The sequence below is a fragment of the Armigeres subalbatus genome, chromosome 3, assembly GCF_024139115.2.
Source record: "Armigeres subalbatus isolate Guangzhou_Male chromosome 3, GZ_Asu_2, whole genome shotgun sequence".
Classification (NCBI taxonomy): domain Eukaryota; kingdom Metazoa; phylum Arthropoda; class Insecta; order Diptera; family Culicidae; genus Armigeres; species Armigeres subalbatus.
In genome coordinates this window covers 344,637,250-344,662,237 of record NC_085141.1, presented here as the reverse complement: position 1 = coordinate 344,662,237, position 24,988 = coordinate 344,637,250, and the positions used below count along the sequence as shown (strand labels likewise).

The following is a 24,988-nucleotide window of genomic DNA, read 5'->3' as shown; positions in this document are numbered from 1 at the left end:
CCATTTACCAAGCGTGCTCTATGTACTAATATACTTTACACATTTACCGGAATTTACACCATATGGATGCTTTTTTATGGAAAACAAAAAATCTTTTTAAAATTTAAAATAAATTAAAATATATTTCGTTCGTTTAATGATCACCCCAAGCCGTCGCGCATATGCTCACTTCTGCGCGTCAGCGTTGCTCCAATGTTGAATCATAGGCAAGTTTATGCGTCACTCATCGAAGGGTTGCACTAACGATGTCCGATTACTTCAAACTGGGTCTGGATATCTAATACACAAAAGTTTCTGTCCCATATTATAACGGGCAAGAAGTGTGAAAGTAGAATGCATGTATGACGAAAGAGCCAAAAGTCCTTTAATAATTTCTTTTTTTATTCAACTGAATTCCTGTGACACTTTAATGGGCTTTGCTGTTTGTTGCTGGTGTATCTGAAACATTGGATTAGGAAATTGCTTTCAAACAATCACATGTTTTTATGGCTCCACCCCAGTACCCCAAATCCCAGTACCCCGAATGCCATTACCCCGAAGGCCACAACCCCGAATGGGACAGTGCCCCGAAAGTCATTACCCCGAATGGTACACTACCTCGCAATCCATTACCCCGAAAGGCAATTACCCCGAAAACATTTAGAATTTATAGTATTCTATTGTTGGGTTTAACACCAACAGATATCGATGCATCGCAACAGTTTTTAACCAACCAGTTTAACCAACAGTTTTGATTTTTCTTCTAATTAGCTTCAACTGTCATTCCTGTCATGGAATGGAAAAGTACTATTCTACGAAATAGAGTATGAGATCCTTTTTTCCAACAGAATGCGTTTTCCTTGTATAAGGCGAACAGAGGAGATGCTGCCTTGTTTAAATGAACGAGTTTGCTCGGTATAAGGCATACAGGGTAGATATGACCTTTTTTAATAAACGCGTTTGCCTGGTATAAGGCGGACAGAGGAGATGATGCCTTCTTTAAATGGACGTTTTTGCCCGGTATAAGACAGACAGAGGAGATGATGCCTTCTTTGAATGGACGGCTTTGCTCGGTATAAGGCACACAGAGGAAATTATGCCTTGTTTAAATGAACGCGTTTGCCCGGTATAAGGCAGAGGAGATAATGCCTTCTTTAAATGAACACGCTTGCTCGGTATAAGGCAGACAGAGGAGATTATGCCTTCTTTAAATGGACGCGTTTGCCCGGTATAAGGCAGACAGATGAGATGATACCACCTTTTAATGGACTTGCTTATACCTCGATAAGGCACACAGAGGAAATACTGCCTTTTTAAAACTAACGTCTGCTCGATAGAAGGCGAAACGAGATGATGCCTTCTTTAAGTCAACGCAACTTCCCGAAGACAAACAAGATCTGCCTTCCTCTTACTCTCATACACAAACCCCCTTACTCACACACTTCCTCTGTCTCACTAACTATTACTCATTCACCCACTCTCATTCATTCACCCACTCTTACTCACTTAACCACTCTTACTCACTCATCCACTTTTACTCACTCATTTACTCTCAACCATTCGCTCTCTTTCTCGCTCACTCTTACTCACTCACTCTTACTCGCTCACTCACACACTCACATTTACTCACTCACTTATTCACTAACTAACTCTTACTCACCCATTCACCCCCTCGTCGATTTTGAGATTTAGACCACGTTTCATCCAGAATTCGTTGCTTTTACTACAGCGACCATAGGAACAACTTCTACCTTGTTGCCCTAGTAGCCATGCTACTAGGACCGCAATTGCCTCCAACTCTCTGCATTGTGCATGAAAACGTGCTGCATAATCTCCCTGCCATTCAGGAATCTTGAAGAGTGCCATACGAAGTGGAACGGGATCATACGGAGTAAGAATACTTAGTTCCTTACTGCAATGAAACAGTTTCAGTTCCAATTATTGTTCATTCATATTAATTTTTAAAAAAAATTTTAATGAGTATCATTTTTTAATTGAATTGAAATATAAACTTGAAATAATGGCTAATTCGGGGTACTGGCTCATTCGGGGTAGTGTCCCATTGGGGTAATGGCATTCGGGGTAGTGACTCATTCGGGGTTGTGGCGTTCGGGGTAGTGGCCTTCGGGGTAGTGGCATTATGGGTAATGGAATTATGGGTAGTGTCGTAGAGTCGTTTTTTTAATTCTTCAATTTAATTGAAAGGATTTTTAAATCAAGAGTCGGCATGGCACATACATTAAAATTATAGAATAAATTATTCTATGCAAAAGAACTTTCAGACAAGCGCATGATAATCATATTTTATTGATTGTAATAATTAATACTGAATGATTTTATTCCTGCGAACTTTTTATTAAATACCGAACGCACTTAGCAAACATTAGCTCAAATTCCAAATGCTGATTCAAATTCTGAACAACGCCCACTATGCACTAAATATGCAAAATTTCAAATTTATCTCGATGGTGTACAGCACTCGTCGGCGTTGTTTGCCGCGGCTAAATGTTGGGTGGCTACAAGACGGTAGACTAGCCCAAGACTACGCGCAGCAGCTGGAAGTGGCACTCCCAACGGAAGAGCAGCTAACTACAGTGTCTAATAAAGATGGCTGGAGAGATATTCGATCCGCCATTGGAAGCACCGCAGCCGCTGCACTAGGCACGGTGCCCCCGGATGAGAGAAACGACTGGTATGACGGAGAATGTGAGCAGTTAATTGAGGAGAAGAATGCAGCATGGGCGAGATTACTGAAACACCGCACGAGAACGAACGAGGCACGATACAAACAGGCGCGGAACAGACAAAACTCGATTTTTCAGAGGAAAAAGCTCCAGCTGGAAGATCGAAACCGTGAAGAGACGAAGCAACTGTATAGCGCCAACAACGCACGAAAGTGCGAGAAGTTAAACCGTTCACGTAAGGACACGTGCCCCAGCCCGATATGTGTAAGGACATAAACGGGAACCTTCTTACAAACCAGCGTGAGGTAAGGCAAAGGTGGCGGCAGCACTACGAAGAACACCTGAATGGCGATGTGGCAGACAATGGTGGCGGTATGGTAATGAACCTAGAAGCACGCGCGCTGGACATGCGACTTCCGGCTCTGAATCTCCAGGAAATCCAGGAAGAGATCGACCGGCTGAAAACCAGCAAAGCTCATGGAGTTGACCAACTACCAGGAGAGCTGTTTAAACACGGTGGTGAGGCACTGGCTAGAGCGCTGCACTGGCTAATTCCCAAGGTTTGGGAGGATGAGGTTCTGCCGCAGGAGTGGATGGAAGGCGTCGTGTGTCTCATCTATACAAAGCTGGATTGTAGCAACTACCGCGCAATCACATTGCTGAACGCCGCCGTCATCAACAGGTCGAAGACAAAGTACATGATAGGAAGAGGATCATTAGAGGACAATGTAAGCCACCCACCACGGGTTTGTATCGGTGGTGACGAAATAGAGGTGGTTGAAGAATTCGTGTACTTGGGCTCACTGGTGACCTCCGATAACGATACCAGCAGAGAAATTCGGAGACGCATCATGGCAGGAAATCGTACGTACTTTGGACTCCGCAAAACGCTTCGATCGTTGCCGTACCAAACTAACTATCTACAAGACGCTCATTAGACCGGTAGTTCTCTATACGGACACGAGACCTGGACGATGCTCGTGGAAGACCAACGCGCACTGGGAGTTTTCGAAAGGAAAGTGCTGCGTACCATCTATGGTGGTGTGCAGATGGCGGAAGGTACGTGGAGGAGGCGAATGAACCACGAGTTGCATCAGCTGTTGGAAGAACCATCCATCGTTTACACCGCGAAAATCGGAAGACTGTGGTGAGCAGGGTACGTAGTCAGAATGCCGGACAGTAATGTGGTAAAAATGGTTCTCGACAACGATCCGACGGGAACAAGCAGGCGAGATGCACAGCGGGCAAGGTGGATCGATCAGGTGGAGGACGATTTGCGGACCCTCCACAGACTGCGTGGTTGACGACGTGCAGCTATGAAAGGGGTGAATGGAGAAGACTTTTTTGTACTGCACAGGTCACTCCGTCCATAGTCGTGTATTAAAATAAAAATAAATCTGAACGTCTACCGCGAAAGTTCTTTTTTTTTTGCAAAAATAGTGAAATATTTCCTAAATCTTTTTGTATCGTGTGTTTTGAGGCCATCCATTAGCTTCCGAAAATTCAATTTCACGATTTTGCGAAAACTAATTCCATTCCACTCCAAGAGTTCAAAAGTTTGGAGAAAATGCTTACATCCATTCCATCCTATTACATCCACATCATGACCCTGGCAGTCCACGACCAAGAAACATGATTGAAAAGGAGATTAGTAGCGCTACAGATTCAAGTCCAGATCAACACAGAAGGTAATGGGGGAAGCCCATATGGCATAATGCCATTTAGCATAATGTTGTTTGGTATGACGAGGTAAATGTTTAAATGTCCCATTTGAAGCGCCCATTTTTTCCGTAAAATGACACAGCACGCATTTATCGGGAATAAGGCGAATAAATACATAATTTACAAATTAACCAGGAACTAGGTCAAAAGGCCAAAACTAGGCGAAACACGAGAGAGTTTTGAGAGAATTCGCTTCAGCTGATCGTATTGTATGTTTTGGAAAAAAAATCTTTGAGAGTATCGCACTGCGAGAGCAACACAACTGCCATGGTTTCAACTAGCAGTAAATCTCAAAATTCTGCGGCAGGCAATGATTAACATATGCAATTTGTCTGAGGGCACAACATTTCAATTGCAATTTTTAAGATAGTTTTAATTTTTCTAAACTTGAATCCACACTCAATTAGATGTTTTGATTTTCTCCATTTGTTTGCATGCTGCCTTTATTCTACGTAAGCAAACAGCAACCCATCTTTATCTTTCGTATGTTCGAAATCAACAATCACTCGTCCCAAGTGGGCTGAAAAAACATCCACCTGAGAGCCGTGTTGGGGGACAATGGGTCAACATTTTGTCCATTTCGCTCGAGACTTTCGCTGGTTTAAATGAGATATTGTGGACATTCATCGTCGTTTTTTGCTGTTTGGCGTCAAAACCAAAAGTAAGCAAGCCAGCTTGTGGAATAATTTTGGTTGAAACTGCAATATATGAAGATTTATAACGATAAATGTGCTCTCAACCGCAGCATATTAGGCCAAGGTTTGAGCCATATATAGTCGGGGTTCAGCCAAATCGCACCAAGCGCCAATGTAAAATTACCTATTCTTTTTTCTTTTGCACAAATGATAGCAAATCATATTGGATATTTTTCTACTGCACGCTAGACAAAGCTAATATTTTTAGATATCTACCAAGAAATCCGAAGTAAATTTTAGTATTGTTTTAAAAAAATCAAAAGAGAATTGAAGCAAAGAGAGACCATTTTTTGCACATACGACCTATTCTCAAAGCACTCTAGACATGTAAAAGAGCAAACATTTTTCTTTTGGAAGACAGCAACAAGAGGAAGATATACGGTAGGAAACTACGACAGGAATAGAAATGAACAACAAGAAAAATATATTTATCAGGGACTTGCGAGAGCAAGGAGAATAAGAGAACAATGTAATGTTAGATTTTAAGAAGACATGTATTCGAGATCAATTGTCAATCAATTCGAGATCGATCAAATCAATTCGAGATCAACTTCTATCACCTCACTTGTCATAAGACGAGTTTGTACAATCCCATTGAATTCCACCACTTAATTGTATATTGACAGAAGACGGCCTTACTGTTGAGGTCGAAATACTGTCAAGATACAATTAAGTGGTGGAATTCAATGGGATTGTACAAACTCGTCTTATGACAAGTGAAGACATTCCACTAAAAAGCTCAAAATAATTTTCTTAACAAAATTCTATCACCTCCTTAATATATTTGAAGTGTTGAACTTAATTTTAAAATTAAAAAAACACTTTAATAAAGGGAAAAAAAAAAAAAGATCCTTAATATTTTTTTATTGTTTTCCCCAGATCCAGAGATGTTCAGTCAGCTCCTACTTGAGGCCACGATGCTTGGCCCACATGGCAAGATCAATATTCTGTTAATCTGCGCCGCAGAGCTTGCCTTCCCACGCGGAAAAGATATGGGAGATGCTTTTTGAATTGGGATCGAGCGCGATGTATTTTTTGAGAAGAATTTTTTTCCGGGATTCATAAAACGCGCCATTTTGCTCATGATGAAACTGTATACACTAGAATGTCACAGGATACAAAAAGTTGTCCAATTCTACAAGGCAAAATTGTGCATTTGGGTGAGAAAATTAATCTCTGCAAATTTCAGCGCGTTTGATTTAAAGTTTGTATGGAGAGTTAACCTTTAATAAGTCAAATAATTAACTGAAACGAAATACACTTTTTGACGGAACAGGTTTATTCTGCACAAATGTGATTGTTTTTCGCAATTTCGAAGACTACTAAATGGCTACCAATAAGCCTCTTCCCTAAAACCCTAAAAAACCTGTCTTTTCAAGAAATCTGAAAGGAAAACTGGCCCAAACTTATCGACTGTATAACAGTTGAAGCTTTCTTAAAATTGGAATTATGCTGAATTTCGGAATGTTTCAGTAACAGAAAAACATTGTTCGGACTACGTGTTTGATAGTATGAATTGAATGTATGTCTCCAGCTTTGTAATATTTTTTTCAATGGCGCATTTTATCATTCATTATTCCTGTTGTCTTTCCACCATAATTACATCGAAATTGAATTAATCTTAGTTTTCAAGTATGCTTTTGTTTGTTTATCCGTGTTCTATTTAATTGATTGATGAGTTTAAAAGTTTTAGATTCAAATTTTCCTTATTATCGTGATCAAATACAAATTGGAAAATGTTTAAACCGTTCTTTCCAATTGCGTAGTATTTTATTGACATTCTAAATCGGTTCATATAACGGAATAGCCAAATCATCAATTGTTATGATTGCATTGAATCATTCCGTTTTTACCTGAGACGAGACCTGCAAAGACGCTGCTTCTTTTCTCTTGTTTTGACACTTGTTCTTCTTTTCATCACAGTTGACCATCGAGTTTCAACTGTTTACTTGACTGTTTCACCTAAGCCCCAGGTGGACCCTTCTGAGCACAATATAAGTGTATCCAATTCACCAAATAGTTAATTCATTTTCAAAAGGATTTTTAAACCCGGAAACAAAACACAGGTTTATTACTGATTATTAACAAGCTAAACGGAAGGTTTGGAATACTCGTTAAAGTAAAAATGTCTTGGTAAAACAAAAATGATGTGGAATATTTTATTTGGGATACCAATACTTTCACTCAAAAAGCTGCTGGTTGCACCTGACAGTTCGTGACAGCAGTTGACTGGCAGCAGCTGAAGTTACATTTTTTCCTCTTTGCAGGTCTCGTCTCAGGTTTTTACTATCGGTCATACATAAGTGAATTGATTACGTTATACAGTTTTTAGTCTACAGCAAAAAGCCCAATTTCGAACATTTCGAATGGGCATCTTTTGTCATCTTTTTTGATAATCCCGTTCTAATTAATACGCTAAGCATGCCAAACGTATTCAATAATTGATTACTTTTACAAGAAATATTCGTTTTGCAGTATGTCTGTCATATGATCGTTTATCACGCTCTATAAGCGTTCGTAGTTTAGGTTTAGTACGCAATTGGCATTCGAATAAAACCCTAATAAAATCAAAAAACTTCTAATAGATGTGCTAAAAACTAAATTGTCGACTAAAACCACAGCTTGCATCAGTGAACACAATGCTACGAAAGTGGAGGAACTGGTCTGAATTCTACATTTACATAATAAGCACTGTAAGGAATGTTTACACTCGATTATTATTATATCTAATCTATTTGTGTCTGCTCAGCATTCTATTCGTAATGTACGTTGTATTTGGTTACGATGATGGTTTTGATACGTCGAATCGACGTTTCTTGTCGTCGTGACGTGTCCTAACTCCAAACAATCATTCGTCTTCAATAAAGTTAGTTATGAATACTGCGTTTTGTATTGATTGGAATTAGCATAAATCACAACGAATGGAAATTGAGTTTGCCTGTTCTCCAAATTTATATCAATCTCTCGGTAAATTAAATAATTAATTGTAATCAATAAAATTAAATTCGTGTTTTACGGAGTAAGTTTAAGGACAAGTCTCCCGGAATCCAAATATTCGCGTTTTCATGGACACAACACTCAATACGGAAGCAACGCACAATTGTCATACTTTTATTTCAGCTGTGCTGCATCACAGCATGCGTGAAATCATAAAAATGACAGTTGTGCGTTGCTTCCGTATTGAGAGTGGTGTGCCATTAGCAACTCGAGACACCTTAGTTTTGGATTCCGGGAGGCTTGTCCTTCAAAGATCTTTGCTTTATGAATGTTACACATAACACAAGTTCAACTAAGTAATAGCTAGCAGCACCAATCATGAAAGCAACTTATTACAATGACGCTGTGAGTATACAGGAGTATACAGTTATTGAATGATACAATCTACACATAAACGTGTAAAGGATTTACAGATTTGTATCATAGTTTTACATTGTTTTAAACTCCCAATTATGTGTTTTTTTTTGTTAGAAAAATGTTCCCGGAAAGTTTTAGCTAAGAAAAAAAAGTTGATACAGGTACTGCATAGAAAATTACACCCAATTCATTGAACATTTTTTGTCTTTTATTGGCAATTATAAGAATGGCAGATATTCTGACCAAACCTCAAAGAGAGTACATACTCGAAATAACGGAAGCCACAATGATGTAACTTTTTATGTAGGTCGAAATTGTCAACATTTTGAAAGAATTTTGTGTTGACGAGTGTCCTATAAGCCAATGCTCACTCGATATTCTGCTTAAAAGGTGTCAGGTTTATGTTGCGCAGTAGAAGCATAAGTACTAATACGCTAGTGGCGCTATAGTCATTTAAATTATTTTGCCAAATTATGCTTCAACAAGCTTCAATTGACTATATTTTATGAATCATGTTTTAGAGCATGTTTAGTTTCATCACCAACATCGGTTTGACATTTGTAGTACTTTGGCTGCCAGGTCGAAGTAACATAGATGTTAGTCACGTGAACAGGAACGACATTAGCAATCTTCTACTTTTGAATGAACTGATTGCGCACAGAAGTGAGATAACATCGGCCTTGCCAACGAACGAACTCACCGACTATCTTCTTCTTCTTCAATGGCTCTACAATCCATCTGAAAGATGATGTATTCTATTAGCATTTCTTTAGTTATTTAATTGGAAGTTTTCGATGCTCCCCAATTGCTTGAGTATGTAGGGGAACTGTTCCGATTCCCATCTAACTGAACATATATTCAACTCATCGCAAAACAAAGAAATACAGTACCAATCTCGTCGTTTCTTTTTGCTAACACGCATGCTCACTGGTGAAAAAAATCACAAAAATAAGAAACAACCCGAATTCCTTTTCATTGCTGGGATAGAAATAGGATCTATGAGATGAAGTACCGAACCGTTCCCCTATCTTGTGTGGCACTATGACCAGGGAATCGAGAGTATTTCCTACTCGAAAACATCATAGACCGGAACGAGAATCAAATTCGCCATCTCCAGATTAGCACAATCCTTCGCCAAGACTAACTTGAGATCCGACTAGCTACAGCATATAAAAAATGGTTTCATCTTCGGCTTACCAAGTTGCTCCCAGACACCTCCCATGTTCTGTTCAAAACGAACCTTTTCATTCCATTCCGTTCCGTTGGTTGATACTGATCCTGTAGATTTTTCGGAATGAGCTGCTCTGATGCTGCCGCGAAGAATCATTTTCGGCAAAATTTGAAAACGCATGTTGTTGAATCACTGAACCTATTGATGCAAAAACAGAAGGACAGCGACCTTTAAAAAAAAAAAGATAGTGCCTTAATCCGACCATCTATTGACCCACTATGAAGATGAATAGGAATGCCAACCGTAGTTGCCACCAATGCTTCGAAAATCGGAATAGCTGGGTACCGTGATTTCCTTTTAGAAACATCTAAATCCTTCAACACGCTTCGCGAATTCTCAATCGTGCAGAACAATGAAAAGCCGGAAAAAGAAGCCTTGGGTCGTGTACCTCTTGTACCATTAGGGTCTTGTACCTAAATGGCGTAACTAACGTTGTTCCACGAGATGCTGTTGGGAAGTAAGCTCACTCTTTAGACTGACAACAAACCGCACTAAGGCTAAGCATGTGTTACCCTCATACGGCATTTGAAGATTTCAGATCTATGTTCATCAAATTGAAGAAGTTTAATTCACTTTAAAAAATAATTACTATAGGACAGCTCTACTACTATTAAAGTGAATTTCTTATTTCTTTTTGAGATGAATAATTTGCTTTGTAAACTTACTGTATGAAAGCATTGCTATTGTAATACATATAGCATTTGCTCAATATAGGAATTAGGTACACAAGAAAGTATCGAATCTCCTGAGTATTTTCTCATGAAATTAGAAATTAGAAAAGAAACATTAGAAAACATGGGTCAGTGACTTTTGACGGCACACCCAAGCTGAAGAATGCTACTTCGAATGTTGGCCGATGATTATTCGTTTTATATTAGGTTTACACACAAATTCTGCGTATCCTACTAAAGATTCAATAACACAAATGCACAAAAAAACACAACCGACACAAATAAAATACCATCTCTTACATCATTATAAAATTTCTATCACAAATCAAGCAACGTTGAAGCACGTGGTTACACCGCCATCGACAGTGCTGATGGTAGCAACATATTCGTACAAAACTTATCAAAACTTCCAGCAGCAGTGCCAATAACAGCACCACCACCACCATCGCCACCCATGTGACCGTCATTGGCACGCCAGGGAAAAAGTATGATATTCTAATCAGTCGTATGGGTTCACATAGTTGGGGTTGAATTTCAGACACAGTCATACAATTGGTTGTTCTAATGTTAATAGTGCTACTGCTGCTACTAAGAGTATCATCTTCATTGTCACCGTCTATGAATTTGCGGTTGAACGTGCTTTTTAGAGTGATTAGGAGAGCGAATGCTCGGTTGGATGCACAATTTGCCATATCGGTCCTATCGAGCGAAGTATTACGTACGAGCTTACCTGGCTGGGCCAAATGTTATATCAGCAACCGTTGCCGACGGGTTAAAAGGTCGTCATCCAGCAGCAACGCCGCTCGATCCATGAGCTTCAGCGACGGTGGCGTGTCGTGTTGCTGCGATCGCAGTGTCAATGCTCTTTGACTCCACTGTTCCATTTCCGGGGGCAACAATTGTCACCTGGCACCGGATGTGCACGGATTGTTTAAGTTCTTCTGACCGCTTCCAGTGGCGTTATTGGCACTAGTTGAAGTAGTGCCTCCACCGCCGCCACCGCCGCCGCGATGATGATGACCACCACCATGGTGATGGTGGTGGTGATGATGATGATGATGGCCTCCACGGCGATGGCGATGACCTCCACGATGGTGGTGATGGGAGTTGTACTGTTGGGCCTGAGGAGCTTCGGTTACTTCCGCTGATGGCACTGATCCATTATTCTGGGGAGCACGATTTGTATTTGTTCGATTCCCATGGTGACCCCGACTGCCTCCGGGGCCAGCCCCGGATTGGCGGGAAGAGCTTCCGCGATCATGCTGTACGGATGTTTGACTATTCACCGCCGCCGATGCACTATTTTGCCTATGCGTCTGGGGATTCGAGTGATTTTCCGATAAGGAGCTTTCCTGTGGGGCTTCATTTGTGCCTTTTGGGGTCTGAAAAGAAATCAGTAATTTAAATTAAAAACCATTAAAGAACTACGTAACTTACAACAGCGTAATAATGGAGGAATAAAGTGGAAAAATCTGAATGGATATAAAAGAATGAGATAAATAACCCTACCCCAGAATCACTCCGGAGAGGAGTATTGGCGGAGAGCCAACAGGTAATATATACCATGGCGAGAGCTACCGTTGGCTTCCAAAGTGAAGCGGCTAATAATGATGTTCACAACGTATTGGAGATCCCCGCCCTGACGGTAAGTAACATTTTCAAACGAGGCCATAAATTTATTTTTTACGGCAGACAAGTGCGAGTTCTATACATAACGCTGGCCAACGGATAGTTTTAGAAATTGAGGAAATTGGATTATACCTACCATTTGGTTTGGCTCAGCCGTAAAGGACGGTTCTGGCTAACAATCTCGATATGTGGCATCGGGAGCATCCATATATCACGTAACGCTTAGACGGTGGAGGGAGGGTTGCCAAAAGTGCGACAATATATACAAAAATTTTAAATATTTCATTCAAAAAGTGTGACATAGGGAGAAAGGGGGGGGGGGGTTGAAAATAGTCAATTACGTGTTACGTAATTAATGGATCTTTCCCAATGGGGTATCTGAATGAAAGCTTAAAGCAGCTACGGCAATTATTCAAGGGTGCCGTGTTTCAAAATAATTAGTTGGAAAATTGTGTGAAATGTTTGGAAGATAGGCAAGGCACCCAGAAGAGCGATACAAAAGCATCAGAGTTACTGGATCTGGTGCATTCCGACTTGTTACAACCGGGAGTACGCCGTTTTGCATTAAGTCGTTTGGTATGACATAATTTAGCATAATGGACTTTTGGCATAATTGATTAAAAATAGCATTTTCTCAGAAAAATTTTCATCTTTGCGGATTGGTTAGCTTTTTCTAAATTTCATCGACATGATTATTCGCATTTCTGTTAATTACAGTCGACTCTCTACATCTCGATGTTCTATATCTCGGTATCTCTCCCTATGTCGATGGTTTCCTCGGTCTCTTCAATCAACATGCATTTGGGCTTTCTATATCTCAATAACCTCCCTATCTCGATGGGTTCTAGTCATATTTTGTTCAGGATTCTCTCTCTTTATGTCGATATATTCATATTTCTAGGCTACTAGACCATCTTTGGGCAATAACAAATACATCACAAACAAGAGATGACACTTGTTTTGTAGTCGTTTTTCATAGCAACGAGCTGTTTTCGATCTAGTACCCGCTTAAATATTCCTTCCATTCCTCGATCTCTCCTTATCTCGATTGTCCCTTCAATATCGAGATGTGGAGAGGCGACTGTATAATTTCAATATGATTTTGCCTATATTTGCACGTAGACTTTGTAGTAAGATCCACAAGTAGTAAAGAACCTCATTGCTAATTTGAAAATAAAATGGTAGTAGGGGCAGTAGGGGCAATATGAGCCACCCTCATTTTGAGCTTATTGACAAGTTTTATCATGTAAAAGTTATATGACCTTTAGGAGGATGCTCCACATATGCATCAACGTGAAAACCGCATTAAAATTCAATTCAAACATGAAAATACACTTGAAAATGTAAATTTTCGCAGCATAGGCAAAATTATTATAAGATTTTAAGTTTATAAATAAGGTTTTGACACAAAACTGATTAAAATACAGGTCAAAAATACACCACAATTAAAAGATATATTAAAATTGAATATTGTGCACACATGTTTATATTGATACAAATCTGAATTTATCATAGAACTTTTTTTTCCAGAACCAGTCTCTATGGGGCAATATGGGCATACCTGCATAGAACAAGATATCTGGCCTTAAAATGCGAACAAGTTCAAATTTCAGTAGTCAAATACAAGAATATTATCATATATGTAAGATTCATTACGGAAAAATTACAACAGCGCATTACTGCGATAGAAACAGAAAAAATGACCATTGACCAATTGAAATGTGGCTGTTCAAACGGTGAAGAGTGGCAAATCAGTTCAGTCCGCTGTTGTGCAGTTTTTTCATTTTATTTGGCATGGAATACTCACAACTGTTGTATTAATATCATATTCTTCCATATTAATATACTTTTTTCGCCTAAATAAAGGTTTTGGAAGGGTGGCCCATACTGACCCAAATGGTGGCTCATATTGCCCCGTATAGTCGGGAACACACATTGAAATCAATACATTTTCAAAAGTGCATTCCAACAATTTTCAAACGCATTTTTCGTCATTCATCGACGTAATATGAAAGGTAAAAATCTCTAGTATAAGTCAACTACATTTTAACGGTGTTTTTTTGAGCTTTTTAGCGCTTTTCGGAACGATTTCCTTAGGTGGCCCATATTGCCCCGATCACCCCTACTTGCTACAAGCTCATCTGTCAAAATTTTGTTGTTTACGTAGCAGTATTTTTGCATGTTTTGTTTTAAAGTTCAGGTTCAAGTCAAACTGAAATGGATAGTCATTTCCTCCGTAATTTAAATTCGTGACCAATGCGCCGATGCAAGATTCAACAAATTTGGTGAAATCCTCGGTTCTATGGAACGCGGAGACAACAAAATTTGGCGCATCACCAAAGCGCTGAAGAAAACTAGTAAGTATAGTCCACCATTACGCAACGGCGATATCTTGCATGCATGTCCGAAAGAAAAAGCGAAACTTCTCGCTGAAAGTTTTGCTATTGCTCACAACAATCAATCCACCAGTGACCCTGTCACCATCGATGCAGTACAGCGGTCTATGGATCACATCGACCAGTCCTTGCCAGCTACGGACAACTATTGGCTAGTGCGCCCTAAGGAGATAAAAAGTATTGTCCGGAACTTGAAAGTCAAAAAGACTCCTGGTCATGACTCCGTTCGTAACTGGTTACTAAAACATCTCCCACGGAAAGGTTATGTGGTGCTCTCGAAAATTTTCTCTGCATGCCTCAAATTATGCTACTTTCCTACAGCCTGGAAGCACGCAATAGTGGTCGCCATACCGAAGGCTAACAAGGACTCTTCTATCCCTTCTAACTACAGACCTATTAGCCTCCTGCCAACTATGAGTAAGCTTTTTGAAAGGGTTTTATTGACACGGATAGAAAAACACCTGGAATCTAATCGTATCATTCCAAATGAACAATTTGGTTTCCAAAAAGGCCATTCTACCAGTCACCAAATTGTTCGACTGGTCAAGGAAGTGAAACGAAACTTTCAACAAGGCAAATCTTCAGGTTTGGTTCTGCTCGACGTAGAGAAGGCTTACGACTCTGTATGGCATAACGCGGTCGTCCATAAAATGCTGATCGGAAACTTTCCTATGTATCTCTTGAAAATCATCCGTAACTACCTGAATGGCCGAACCTTCCAAGTTTCGGTCGATGGGTATCTTTCTAACGAGGTACAAGTTCCCTTTGGTGTACCTCAAGGATCAGTTTTGAGTCCCATACTATTCAACATTTTTTCCGCTGATATTGTTAAAGTGAACGGGGTACAGTACTACCTGCTGACGACACCGGGTTTCTTACATCGCATCACAACCCTAACGTGGTAGTTGAAAGACTCCAGCAGGCACAAGACGCTATTGAGGACTACCAAAGCAAATGGAAGGTTAAAGTTAACCCTGCCAAATCACAAGCCATATTTTTCACTCGTCGTCGGAGCCCTAGACATTTACCCCGTATACACGTATCCTGCGGTGGCGTTAACATCCCATGGAAACTTGGAAACTAACTCTGGATAAAAAAACTCAACTTTGGCAGTCATGTATCTGGATGTATTAAAAAATGTGAGAAACTGACTAGAACGCTATATCCGCTTATCAAAAGGCGCTCTCGTTTGAATACAAGCTTGAAGGTCTTATTGTACAAAACCGTTTTCCGGCCTACGGTTGCATATGGGTTTCCTGCTTGGTTTAATTGCGCCCGTTCACATCGCAGCAAAATACAAGTTAAGCAAAATCGTTTGCTCAAGATGATTCTGGACCTAAGCCCCTTCCATCCGACCGATGCTGTTCATAGAACTGCAGGAATTGAACGTAACGACGACTGGTTCCAGAGATTGATGACCAAATTCGAAATGAGCTGAACAACTCGGATGATGGTTCCAAGAGTTTGTTAAGTGATTTGCTATTCACCACTGCTTTGGAAAACTGCGGTATTTCATTGCTAAAAAAATCGCAAACTCCTGCTATGAAAGCAAAGAAGAAAAAGGCCACCCAAAGAAAAAATTGATTTCATTCTCCTTCGGAAAGGAATCAATGTTACGGAGCATCAGATTACAAAGAAGATTAACAACATGAAAACTCGTATCAAAAGTAAACTGATATGAAGTCTATTCATTTCATTTATTTAGTTAACATCTAAACAGATAACACTGAATCAACAATTTGACGCCACAATGCACGGTTCGAGGCCGCATCTCTCCATCCTCGGATACGCCCCACGCTCGCCAAGTCGTTCTGCACCTGGTCTGCCCATCTCGCTCGCTGCGCTCCACGCCGTCTCGTACCTGCCGGATCGGAAGCGAACACCATCATTGCAGGGTTGCTGTCCGGCATTCTTGCAACATGTCCTGCCCATCGTACCCTTCCGGCTTTAGCTACCTTCTGGATAATGGGTTCGCCGTAGAGTTGGGCGAGCTCGTGGTTTATTCTTAGCCGCCACACACCGTCTTCTTGCACACCGCCAAAGATGGTCCTAAGCACCCGTCTCTCGAATACTCCGAGTGCTTGCAAGTCCTCCTCGAGCATTGTCCATGTTTCATGTCCGTAGAGGACAACCGGTCTTATAAGCGCCTTGTACATGACACATTTGGTGCGGTGGCGAATCTTTTTCGACCGCAGTTTCTTCTGGAGCCCGTAGTAGGCCCGACTTCCACAGATGATGCGCCTTCGTATTTCACGACTAACGTTGTTGTCAGCCGTTAGCAAGGATCCGAAGTAGACGAATTCCTCGACCACCTCGAAGGTTTCCCCGTCTATCGTAACACTGCTTCCCAGGCGGGCCCTGTCGCGCTCGGTTCCGCCCACAAGCATGTACTTTGTCTTTGACGCATTCACCACCAGTCCAACTTTTGTTGCTTCACGTTTCAGGCGGGTGTACAGTTCTGCCACCTTTTCAAATGTTCGGCCGACAATGTCCATGTCATCCGCGAAGCAAATAAATTGACTGGACCTGTTGAAAATCGTACCCCGGCTGTTATACCCGGCTCTCCGCATGACACCTTCTAGCACAATGTTGAACAACAGGCACGAAAGTCCATCACCTTGTCTTAGTCCCCGGCGCGATTCGAACGAACTGGAGTGTTCGCCCGAAATCTTCACACAGTTTTGCACACCATCCACCGTTGCTTTGATCAGTCTGGTAGGACGCTTCCCAGAGAAGCTGTTCTCGTCCATAATTTTCCATAGCTCTACGCGGTCTATACTGTCGTATGCCGCCTTGAAATCAACGAACAGATGGTGCGTTGGGACCTGGTATTCACGGCATTTTTGAAGGATTTGCCGTACAGTAAAGATCTGGTCCGTTGTCGAGCGGCCGTCAACGAAGCCGGCTTGATAACTTCCCACGAACTCATTCACTAATGGTGACAGACGACGGAAGATGATCTGGGATATCACTTTGTAGGCGGCATTAAGGATGGTGATCGCTCGAAAGTTCTCACACTCCAGTTTGTCGCCTTTCTTGTAGATGGGGCAAATAACCCCTTCCTTCCACTCCTCCGGTAGCTGTTCGGTTTCCCAGATTCTGACTATCAGTTTGTGCAGGCAAGTGGCCAGCTTTTCCGGGCCCATATTGATGAGCTCAGCTCCGATACCATCCTTACCAGCTGCTTTATTGGTCTTTAGCTGTTGAATGGCATCCTTAACTTCCCTCAAGGTGGGGGCTGGTTGGCTTCCATCGTCCGCTGAACTGACGTAGTCATCTCTTCTGCTGCCTTGACTTTCACTGCCTGTACTCTCAGCGCCATTCAGATGTTCCTCGTAGTGCTGCTTCCACCTTTCGATCACCACACGTTCGTCCGTCAAGATGCTCCCATCCTTATCCCGGCACATTTCGGCTCGCGGCACGAAGCCTTTGCGGGATGTGTTGAGCTTCTGATAGAACTTGCGTGTTTCTTGAGAACGGCACAGCTGTTCCATCTCCTCGCACTCCGCTTCTTCCAGGCGGCGTTTCTTCTCCTGAAAAAGGCGGGTCTGCTGTCTCCGCTTCCGTCTATAACGTTCCACGTTCTGCCGGGTACCTTCCTGCAGCGCGACCGCCCGCGCTGCGTCCTTCTCCTCCAGAATCTGTCTGCACTCTTCGTCGAACCAATTGTTCCGTCGACTTCGACCCATATACCCGACGTTGTTCTCCGCTGCGTCATTAATGGCTGCTTTGACTGTATTCCAGCAGTCCTCAAGAGGGGCCCCATCGAGCTCACCCTCTTCCGGCAACGCTGCCTCGAGATGCTGCGCGTATGCAGTGGCGACATCAGGTTGCTTCAGTCGCTCTAGGTCGTACCGCGGCGGTCGTCGGTACCGAACTTTGTTGATGACGGATAGTTTTGGGCGCAGTTTAACCATCACCAGATAGTGGTCAGAGTCGAGAAGAAGTGCCGTCCATCAATCAGAACGTGGTCGATTTGTGATTCTGTCTGCAGTGGTGATCTCCAGGTGTACCGATACGGGAGGCTGTGTTGGAAGTAGGTGCTGCGAATGGCCATATTCTTGGAGGCGGCGAAATTAATTAGTCGTAGGCCGTTTTCGTTCGTCAGCCGGTGAGCGCTGAACTTTCCAATAGTCGGTCTAAACTCCTCCTCTTGGCCAACCTGAGCGTTCAAATCTCCTATGATGATATTGACGTCGTGGCTTGGGCAGCTGTCGTACTCACGTTCCAGCTGCGCGTAGAATGCGTCCTTATCATCATCAGTGCTTCCAGAGTGTGGGCTATGGACGTTGATTATGCTGAAGTTGAAGAACCGGCCTTTGATCCTCAACATGCATATTCTTTCATTGATCGGCCACCACCCGATCACGCGCCTTTGCATATCGCCCATCACTATGAAAGCTGTTCTCAGCTCGTGTGTGTTGCCGCAGCTCTGGTAGATGGTATGATTACCTCTAAACGTTCGCACCATTGATCCCTTCGAACAAACCTCCTGCAGCGCTACGATGCCGAATCCACGGTCCTTGAGCAATTCTGCGAGTATGCGTGTGCTTCCGATGAAGTTGATAGATTTGCAGTTCCACGAATCGAGTTTCCAATCGCTAGTCCCTTTTCGTCGCAGTGGTCTTCGCCGATGGTTCCGGTACGTACTCTCTTGTTGATTGTTCGTTGCGTGAGTTTTTTTGGCTGGCTTGCAGGGCCTGACACCAAGCCCCCTAAATTTCCGGAGGACCATTCCTCCTTATTTCCGGTGGACCATGGTGCACAGTTTCACTTACAGTCCCTCGCTGGCACTCGGACGATGATCAGCCGTCCCTAACATGGAGAACAGACGCTAAAAAAGATTTGCACCTCCGGAAAGGAGCAAACCCCCCTTCCCTGTCAGCATACGACCATAGTTCCCACCGGGGTTGGTTACCCGATCTTCCCTAAGGTTGCTCGTATCCCGGCCAGCACCGCGGGGACGTAGGGATAGGAGTTGCTGGGTAAGAGGCTAAGGACCGCGAGATGGGGTCTATTTTATTCCTTCAGGTACGCGAAGTAAAATGGTACGCTTTACCCAGCATTTGCCGTGCCCATGAACTCTACAGGTAACAAAAACATCGATCTGAATGAATGAGAAAAACCCAGATTAATCCACCTAGTGGTGAAAGAGCCTTTCTCGTGTGTTATAAAAATAATATTTTGGCCATAACTGTTGAGCCCATAGTCCGATATGACCAATTTTCAATAGGAAACAATGGGAAAGTATTTTGCGTCAAATGCAACTTGTTGCGAGGTTGAGGATAAGTACCAAAAAAATGCGTGACATTTTTTTACGCGATTATTCCATGAAAAAAGTATTTTGGCCATAACATCCGATCCCAAAGTCCGATTTGGCCAATTTTCAATAGGAATCAATGGGATAAAAGTCTGCGTCGAATGCAACTTGTTGCGAGCAAGGTTGAGGATAAGTGCCCGAAAATTAAGTGGTGAAGACGCTGTGGAGTTCATGTCTCCGAGAAATTCACCATTACCAACGATTCGGACTCCAACAACTCGAAGACGATCTCAAAAGCAGGTACTACTTTGTCTAAATGCATTACATAAGTATAATATATCGTTTTTTCACTCAATTGCAGCACGACTTTGAAACTCCGGAGACATCGAAGCTGACAACACCAGTACTTCAGAGACTCGTTCTGATAAAACATTTGGATTAGAAGACAATTGGACAAGAAGAACTAAAATCGTCCTCAATTTTTTTTTCCCAAGTGTTTAGCCACATTGTGCAGAACAAAGCAAGCCTGAATAATTGCTGGAACTCTATCGGTTTTCATGCGTATTTTGGACTTCAGGATAGGAAAGCGTCCTTTGACGAATACTTGTTCAATAACGACCCTTTCACGACTATGAATCTTATTATAATTCTATTGAAATGGAGTATCTGGATTACGGTAAGGAGTCATTATCCAAGAAGCTATTCAACAGAGCTCGCCAACGAAACAGTGTTCGTGAGACGAGAATAATTGCAAGGTCTTTTTTGGATCATACGGCTGATAATAACGTTGACGAGCAACGTTGTGTGGTTTGAAAATATAAATGGCCATAGATGGAAATATGTAGAGGGGGTAGTTTGGATGATTATTCATGTTTCCAATATTTCGGAAAAGTTTTATTACGGATGAGAACTGTGCATAGAATCAACCACTCACCTCACTATTCGCGCCTTCCGTTTCAATGGAAATAACATTCCCCTCTTCGGCATCCAAATCAATGATTCCACCCCGGCTCTTCTGGTGCAAATAGAGACGGCTCATTTGTGCTTGCAACGTTTTGAGCTCATCGGTGACCCGAAACTTGGGCGCGTTGATCAACTCGCTGGGCGGTCGACATTTCGACAGTGGTTCCACTTGCACCTCGATCGGTTCCCTACATACCGGGCACTGCGCCTGGTACGGTTTGGTTTCCTTCTGCTTCCACACTGGCATTTTGGACAGCTCCTCATCGTAGTTCCGTCGCGATGCATTCAAATGACACGCCAGGCAGTGACTGTGCAAATAGTGATAGCACACGGTTTTCGTAAAAGCGTCCCCTTCCTGGAAGCCATAAAGGCAGATAACGCACTGTCCCGACGGCAGATTACTCTCGGTCAAGTGCTCCCGGATGATATCAATCAGATCGAAAACCACTGGTTGTCCTACAGATTCGTCCAGTTTTTGGCGCACTGCTGCCTCGATACTGTTGATGATTTGATCATCCAGACCACGAGGATTTTTCAACTTTATGTTAGGCTTGACGTCTGGGTACCCGGGACCAGGGAGGACTTGCAGCGTGATGCAGACATATTGACTGTCCAATTCTTCGCCAACGGTGGGAAACACAGTCGTTTCGATCATTTCCGGTACACCACTAAAAAATATGAAAAATATATAAACCTTTGAATTAGTTTTAGTTACGTTTTTAAAGATAAGTTGTTGTAACTATTGGATTGGCAATGTCTTACAAGTTAAAAAAAAGTGTAGAATAAGAAACATTGTTTCAATGACTATTTTTTCAACTACAATCTGTTGGCATAACGAACTATATTCCGGATTATGTAAACGAATGCTGGATAGTGCCTAAACACAAAGTAAAGATAGTCAACGGAAACGTCAACGAAGCCAGAATTATCATAATTGGTCTGCCTAAACAAAGGGTAGAATTTTCGCCAACCATAGGGTCTAGATTTTGAAATCCCTTCTGTTCGTTCACTTCTACCTGCTCCGAATTACGAAAAAAAATCATTTATTGGTTTCATTCTTACTACTGTTTGAGTAATTATCAAATGTGGAAGTCTAACAGATATAGATCAAATGCGGAAGGTAGGAACAGATATTTAAACCTCCTTTTGTCCTGTTGGACTTTGGATAATTAGTAAAAGTAGAATTAATATACATACACGCAGAGAAAATCTACCTTTTGAACTAAAAAATAAAATTATTGAAATATTTTTTAAACTCAAATATTTTCTCTTTAAAATCAAAACTGAAATATATTTAATTCAATAATTTTATTTGTTGTTTCTACTGCAATCCAGTATAAATAATACAATATATTATAAACTAGTTTATGAAGTAAATATATGAAAAAAATACAAATATAATTATTGTAGTTTTATTTTCCACACGACACCTAATCAAATATTAAAATAATTGATAATCACAAAAAATTTAATATAACATTCAAAATAAATTTTTGATTACAATATTTTTGTTTTTTTGAATTTAAGAAAAATATTGTTAAAAGCAAAAAAAAATCTTTTTGGTTTAAAAATATTTTTTGTACAAACAAAAAAATATATTGTAAATTCAACAATTTTTATTTTGAGTGCTGTTTTGGAACATTGTAGAAACAACAATATTTTTCGTCTAATCAAATCTGTTTTTTTGTTGATTTCAACAAATAAAATTATTAGCCGGGGAACAATAATTATTTTTGTTGTTTTTATACATAATATCATTGAGTTTAAAAAACATTTCTCTGCGTGTATTGATAAAATTGTCAAACTATAGGTTTTCTTGTAAAATTATCTAGGGAGTTGATTATTAAATTACTTTTCAATCACAATTTTGAATTCCCCTCAAAGAATTAAACTTTTATCCACAAAAAATCGAGTGTTGGGGACGAAGAAAATAATATCTATTATTTTAATATAAATCTAACTAAATAAATACTAAATCTAAATCTAATATAAATTATAACTATAAAAATAGAAGGTTATTTTTTACTGATGACCAATGCAAAATATAGTTTCAAAAATCTTTTCAAAAACTGCAACTGCAATTGTGCAATCGATTTTTCTTCAATTACAATATGTATGCGTGAAAAACCCATCCCCAGACGAGAAAGAAAATGCAGACTTCATATTTATCGGCACTCACCTACTGCTCCGGGTAATCAAGACATCATCCATCAGGATCGCTTCCAGCGATTCAACCTCGTCGATTAGCCTACGACCCGAAACAAATAAATTCCAATAATAAATCACTTCCAAAAATTTACAACTAAATTAAAAATTGTCTATCAAGAAAATAGCTTTTCCAAGAACGGAAATCGATTTTCCACATGCGGTTTGCAATACTTACGCATCCATTTGCTTTTTCCGTATCACTTGCGAGTTCCTATCCTTTTCAATTCAAACTAATCACTTATTTTTCTTCCGAACACAATTTTCCGACAAACTCGCCCTCGTGCAGAAAAGCAGCTATAGAGGAAAAATCAATTTTCCGCACCTAGCAGCTTTATACATCAGGTTCTTTCTAACCGCACCACCAACTATCTGCATCCCATCCATCCGGGGCACCAAAAGGAAATGAGAATTAGGGTGTCCAAAAGTATCAAAACCGATATTACATATAAAATTTAAAAAAAAATCAAAAACAATGGTTTATTAATTGAAATAGCAAATCTTCATTACTGTTCAATAGACGAATCCAAGTAAAAATCTTCTATCCTATTCGCGAAGTCGAAGCAAAATTCTTCACACAAACAATGACAGTTCTTTATGGGTTTTTACAGTAGAGCAACAGAGAGGAGGAGATGGCGGCCATGTTTCACTCAAACTCTGACAGATAGCAATGGGATTTCCCATAGGAGGGAAGAGCAGAATTTGCTTCGACTTCGCGAATAGGTTACCGTTTCCATCGCCGTTCGGCTGCATTGCGCAAGGAGATTAAGGCCCATATTAACAAACATTTGAAAAATTGTTACATCGCCGTTCGGCTGCATTGCGGAAGGAGCTTAAGTGGCTTAAGGTCCATACAAAAATTTGAAAAACTGTTACAAAACGGCAGAAAATTGTTAATTTTAGCATTAGCAAATATGTAAATGAACCTAAAGATTCCCTATAATATAAAAATTAATAATAGGCTAACAGCTGCGTCTAATTTCCCGAACATTTTAAAGTGACTGTAAAATTTCTAATAACCCTTCCGAATGTTTTAGAACACCCTATCGAAAATTGCCTCTCTTTGCATGTATAAATGAAAACAAACTGCTACACACTATCACATCCGATACAACTAACCGCCCAGGGACGATGACGGTCAGTGAGCAGCGCGGAAAAACCGGAAAACCCAAATTCGGGCAAAAATCGGTTAACAACAATTTCGGATGGCCAAGACTGGCCGCCGAAATCGAATCAATTAATTGATGCGACTTTCTGCATATGGTGGATATCGTGTAAAACACCAAAGCCTGTCATTATCTCAAAAAATATGTGTGCATTTTGCAACAATTTCGCTGTCGCATTCTGACGTCTCGAGTGAGTAAATAAACGGATTAACGGGTGGTAAAATGCACAAAAGCATAGGCATCAGAAAAAGTGGGGGCCAAGCCACCCGCATTGGAGGATGTCTAATAGCGAAGAGAAATCTACCTCATCAGGACGCCAACCGTAGGAATGTGTCTTGGGTATCCTCTCTCGAACAGCCTATTTAAACAGAACCACCATTTTGTTTCCGAACCGATAACCACTGTTTAACCCGCTTACTCTTTCACCCATCCCCTCGCCTATAAAGTAATTTCGCCGAGAAAAATATTTTGCCAGTTATTTTCCGCGTTCTCACCCAAACGGTTGAACTGTCATTTTTTTCTTCAGCTAGTGCCGCTCGCGCTCGCATTCGCAATTTTTCCACCAGGAAGTTTAACAATTAATATTTTTGTCGTTCGTAGCGAATCGTTTTCTACGGTTTTTTGTTTAAATAATGAACATTAAACACTATCCCAAAAGGAAACGGCAAAATCACTTGAAAATAGTAGTGGAGCAGCCAACGACGACGCACGATGCTTCGGTATTGCCATTGCCAAATTCTTCTGAGGAGAAAAGTCTACCCCAAAGTGACCCGCAGATATTCATCGAAGTCATATGCCGAAGTGACCGGTATTATCGTTAAATAAAAAGTCAATTCCAGCTGCTTCCTCTCCTAGTATGTACACTGAAAATAATCGACACGCTTGATTAATGTTCTTTCGAACGTGAGTTTAACGTGTTTCATCACTGTGTATATTCACTAGCAATACACGTTATACTTTTAAGAAATTAAGTTGAATCGACACCACTAGATTTCACAGCAAAATTCAACGTTTTGAACATCGATCTAGTTGA

The 24,988-nt window shown here is 41.0% G+C and overlaps 1 protein-coding gene across 2 annotated transcripts; it reads right to left on the bottom strand.

Annotated features, from left to right (window-relative positions):
- Positions 1-6,576: 6,576 nt before the first annotated feature.
- Positions 6,577-23,200, bottom strand: LOC134225924 (E3 ubiquitin-protein ligase RNF25). Of its 2 annotated transcripts, XR_009983354.1 has the most exons (5): positions 22,968-23,200; positions 22,764-22,832; positions 20,556-21,252; positions 7,368-11,718; positions 6,577-6,933 (listed from the first exon to the last, which is right to left on the bottom strand). XR_009983354.1 is itself a non-coding variant. In XM_062706364.1 (4 exons), exons 1-4 carry the CDS (start codon positions 22,973-22,975, stop codon positions 11,239-11,241), a joined length of 1,254 nt encoding a protein of 417 aa, XP_062562348.1. In that variant the 5' UTR covers positions 22,976-23,200; the 3' UTR covers positions 6,577-11,238. The 2 variants fall into 2 exon arrangements, 1 of the variants encoding a protein (XP_062562348.1); XM_062706364.1 differs by having other exon boundaries at positions 6,577-11,718.
- Positions 23,201-24,988: the final 1,788 nt, after the last annotated feature.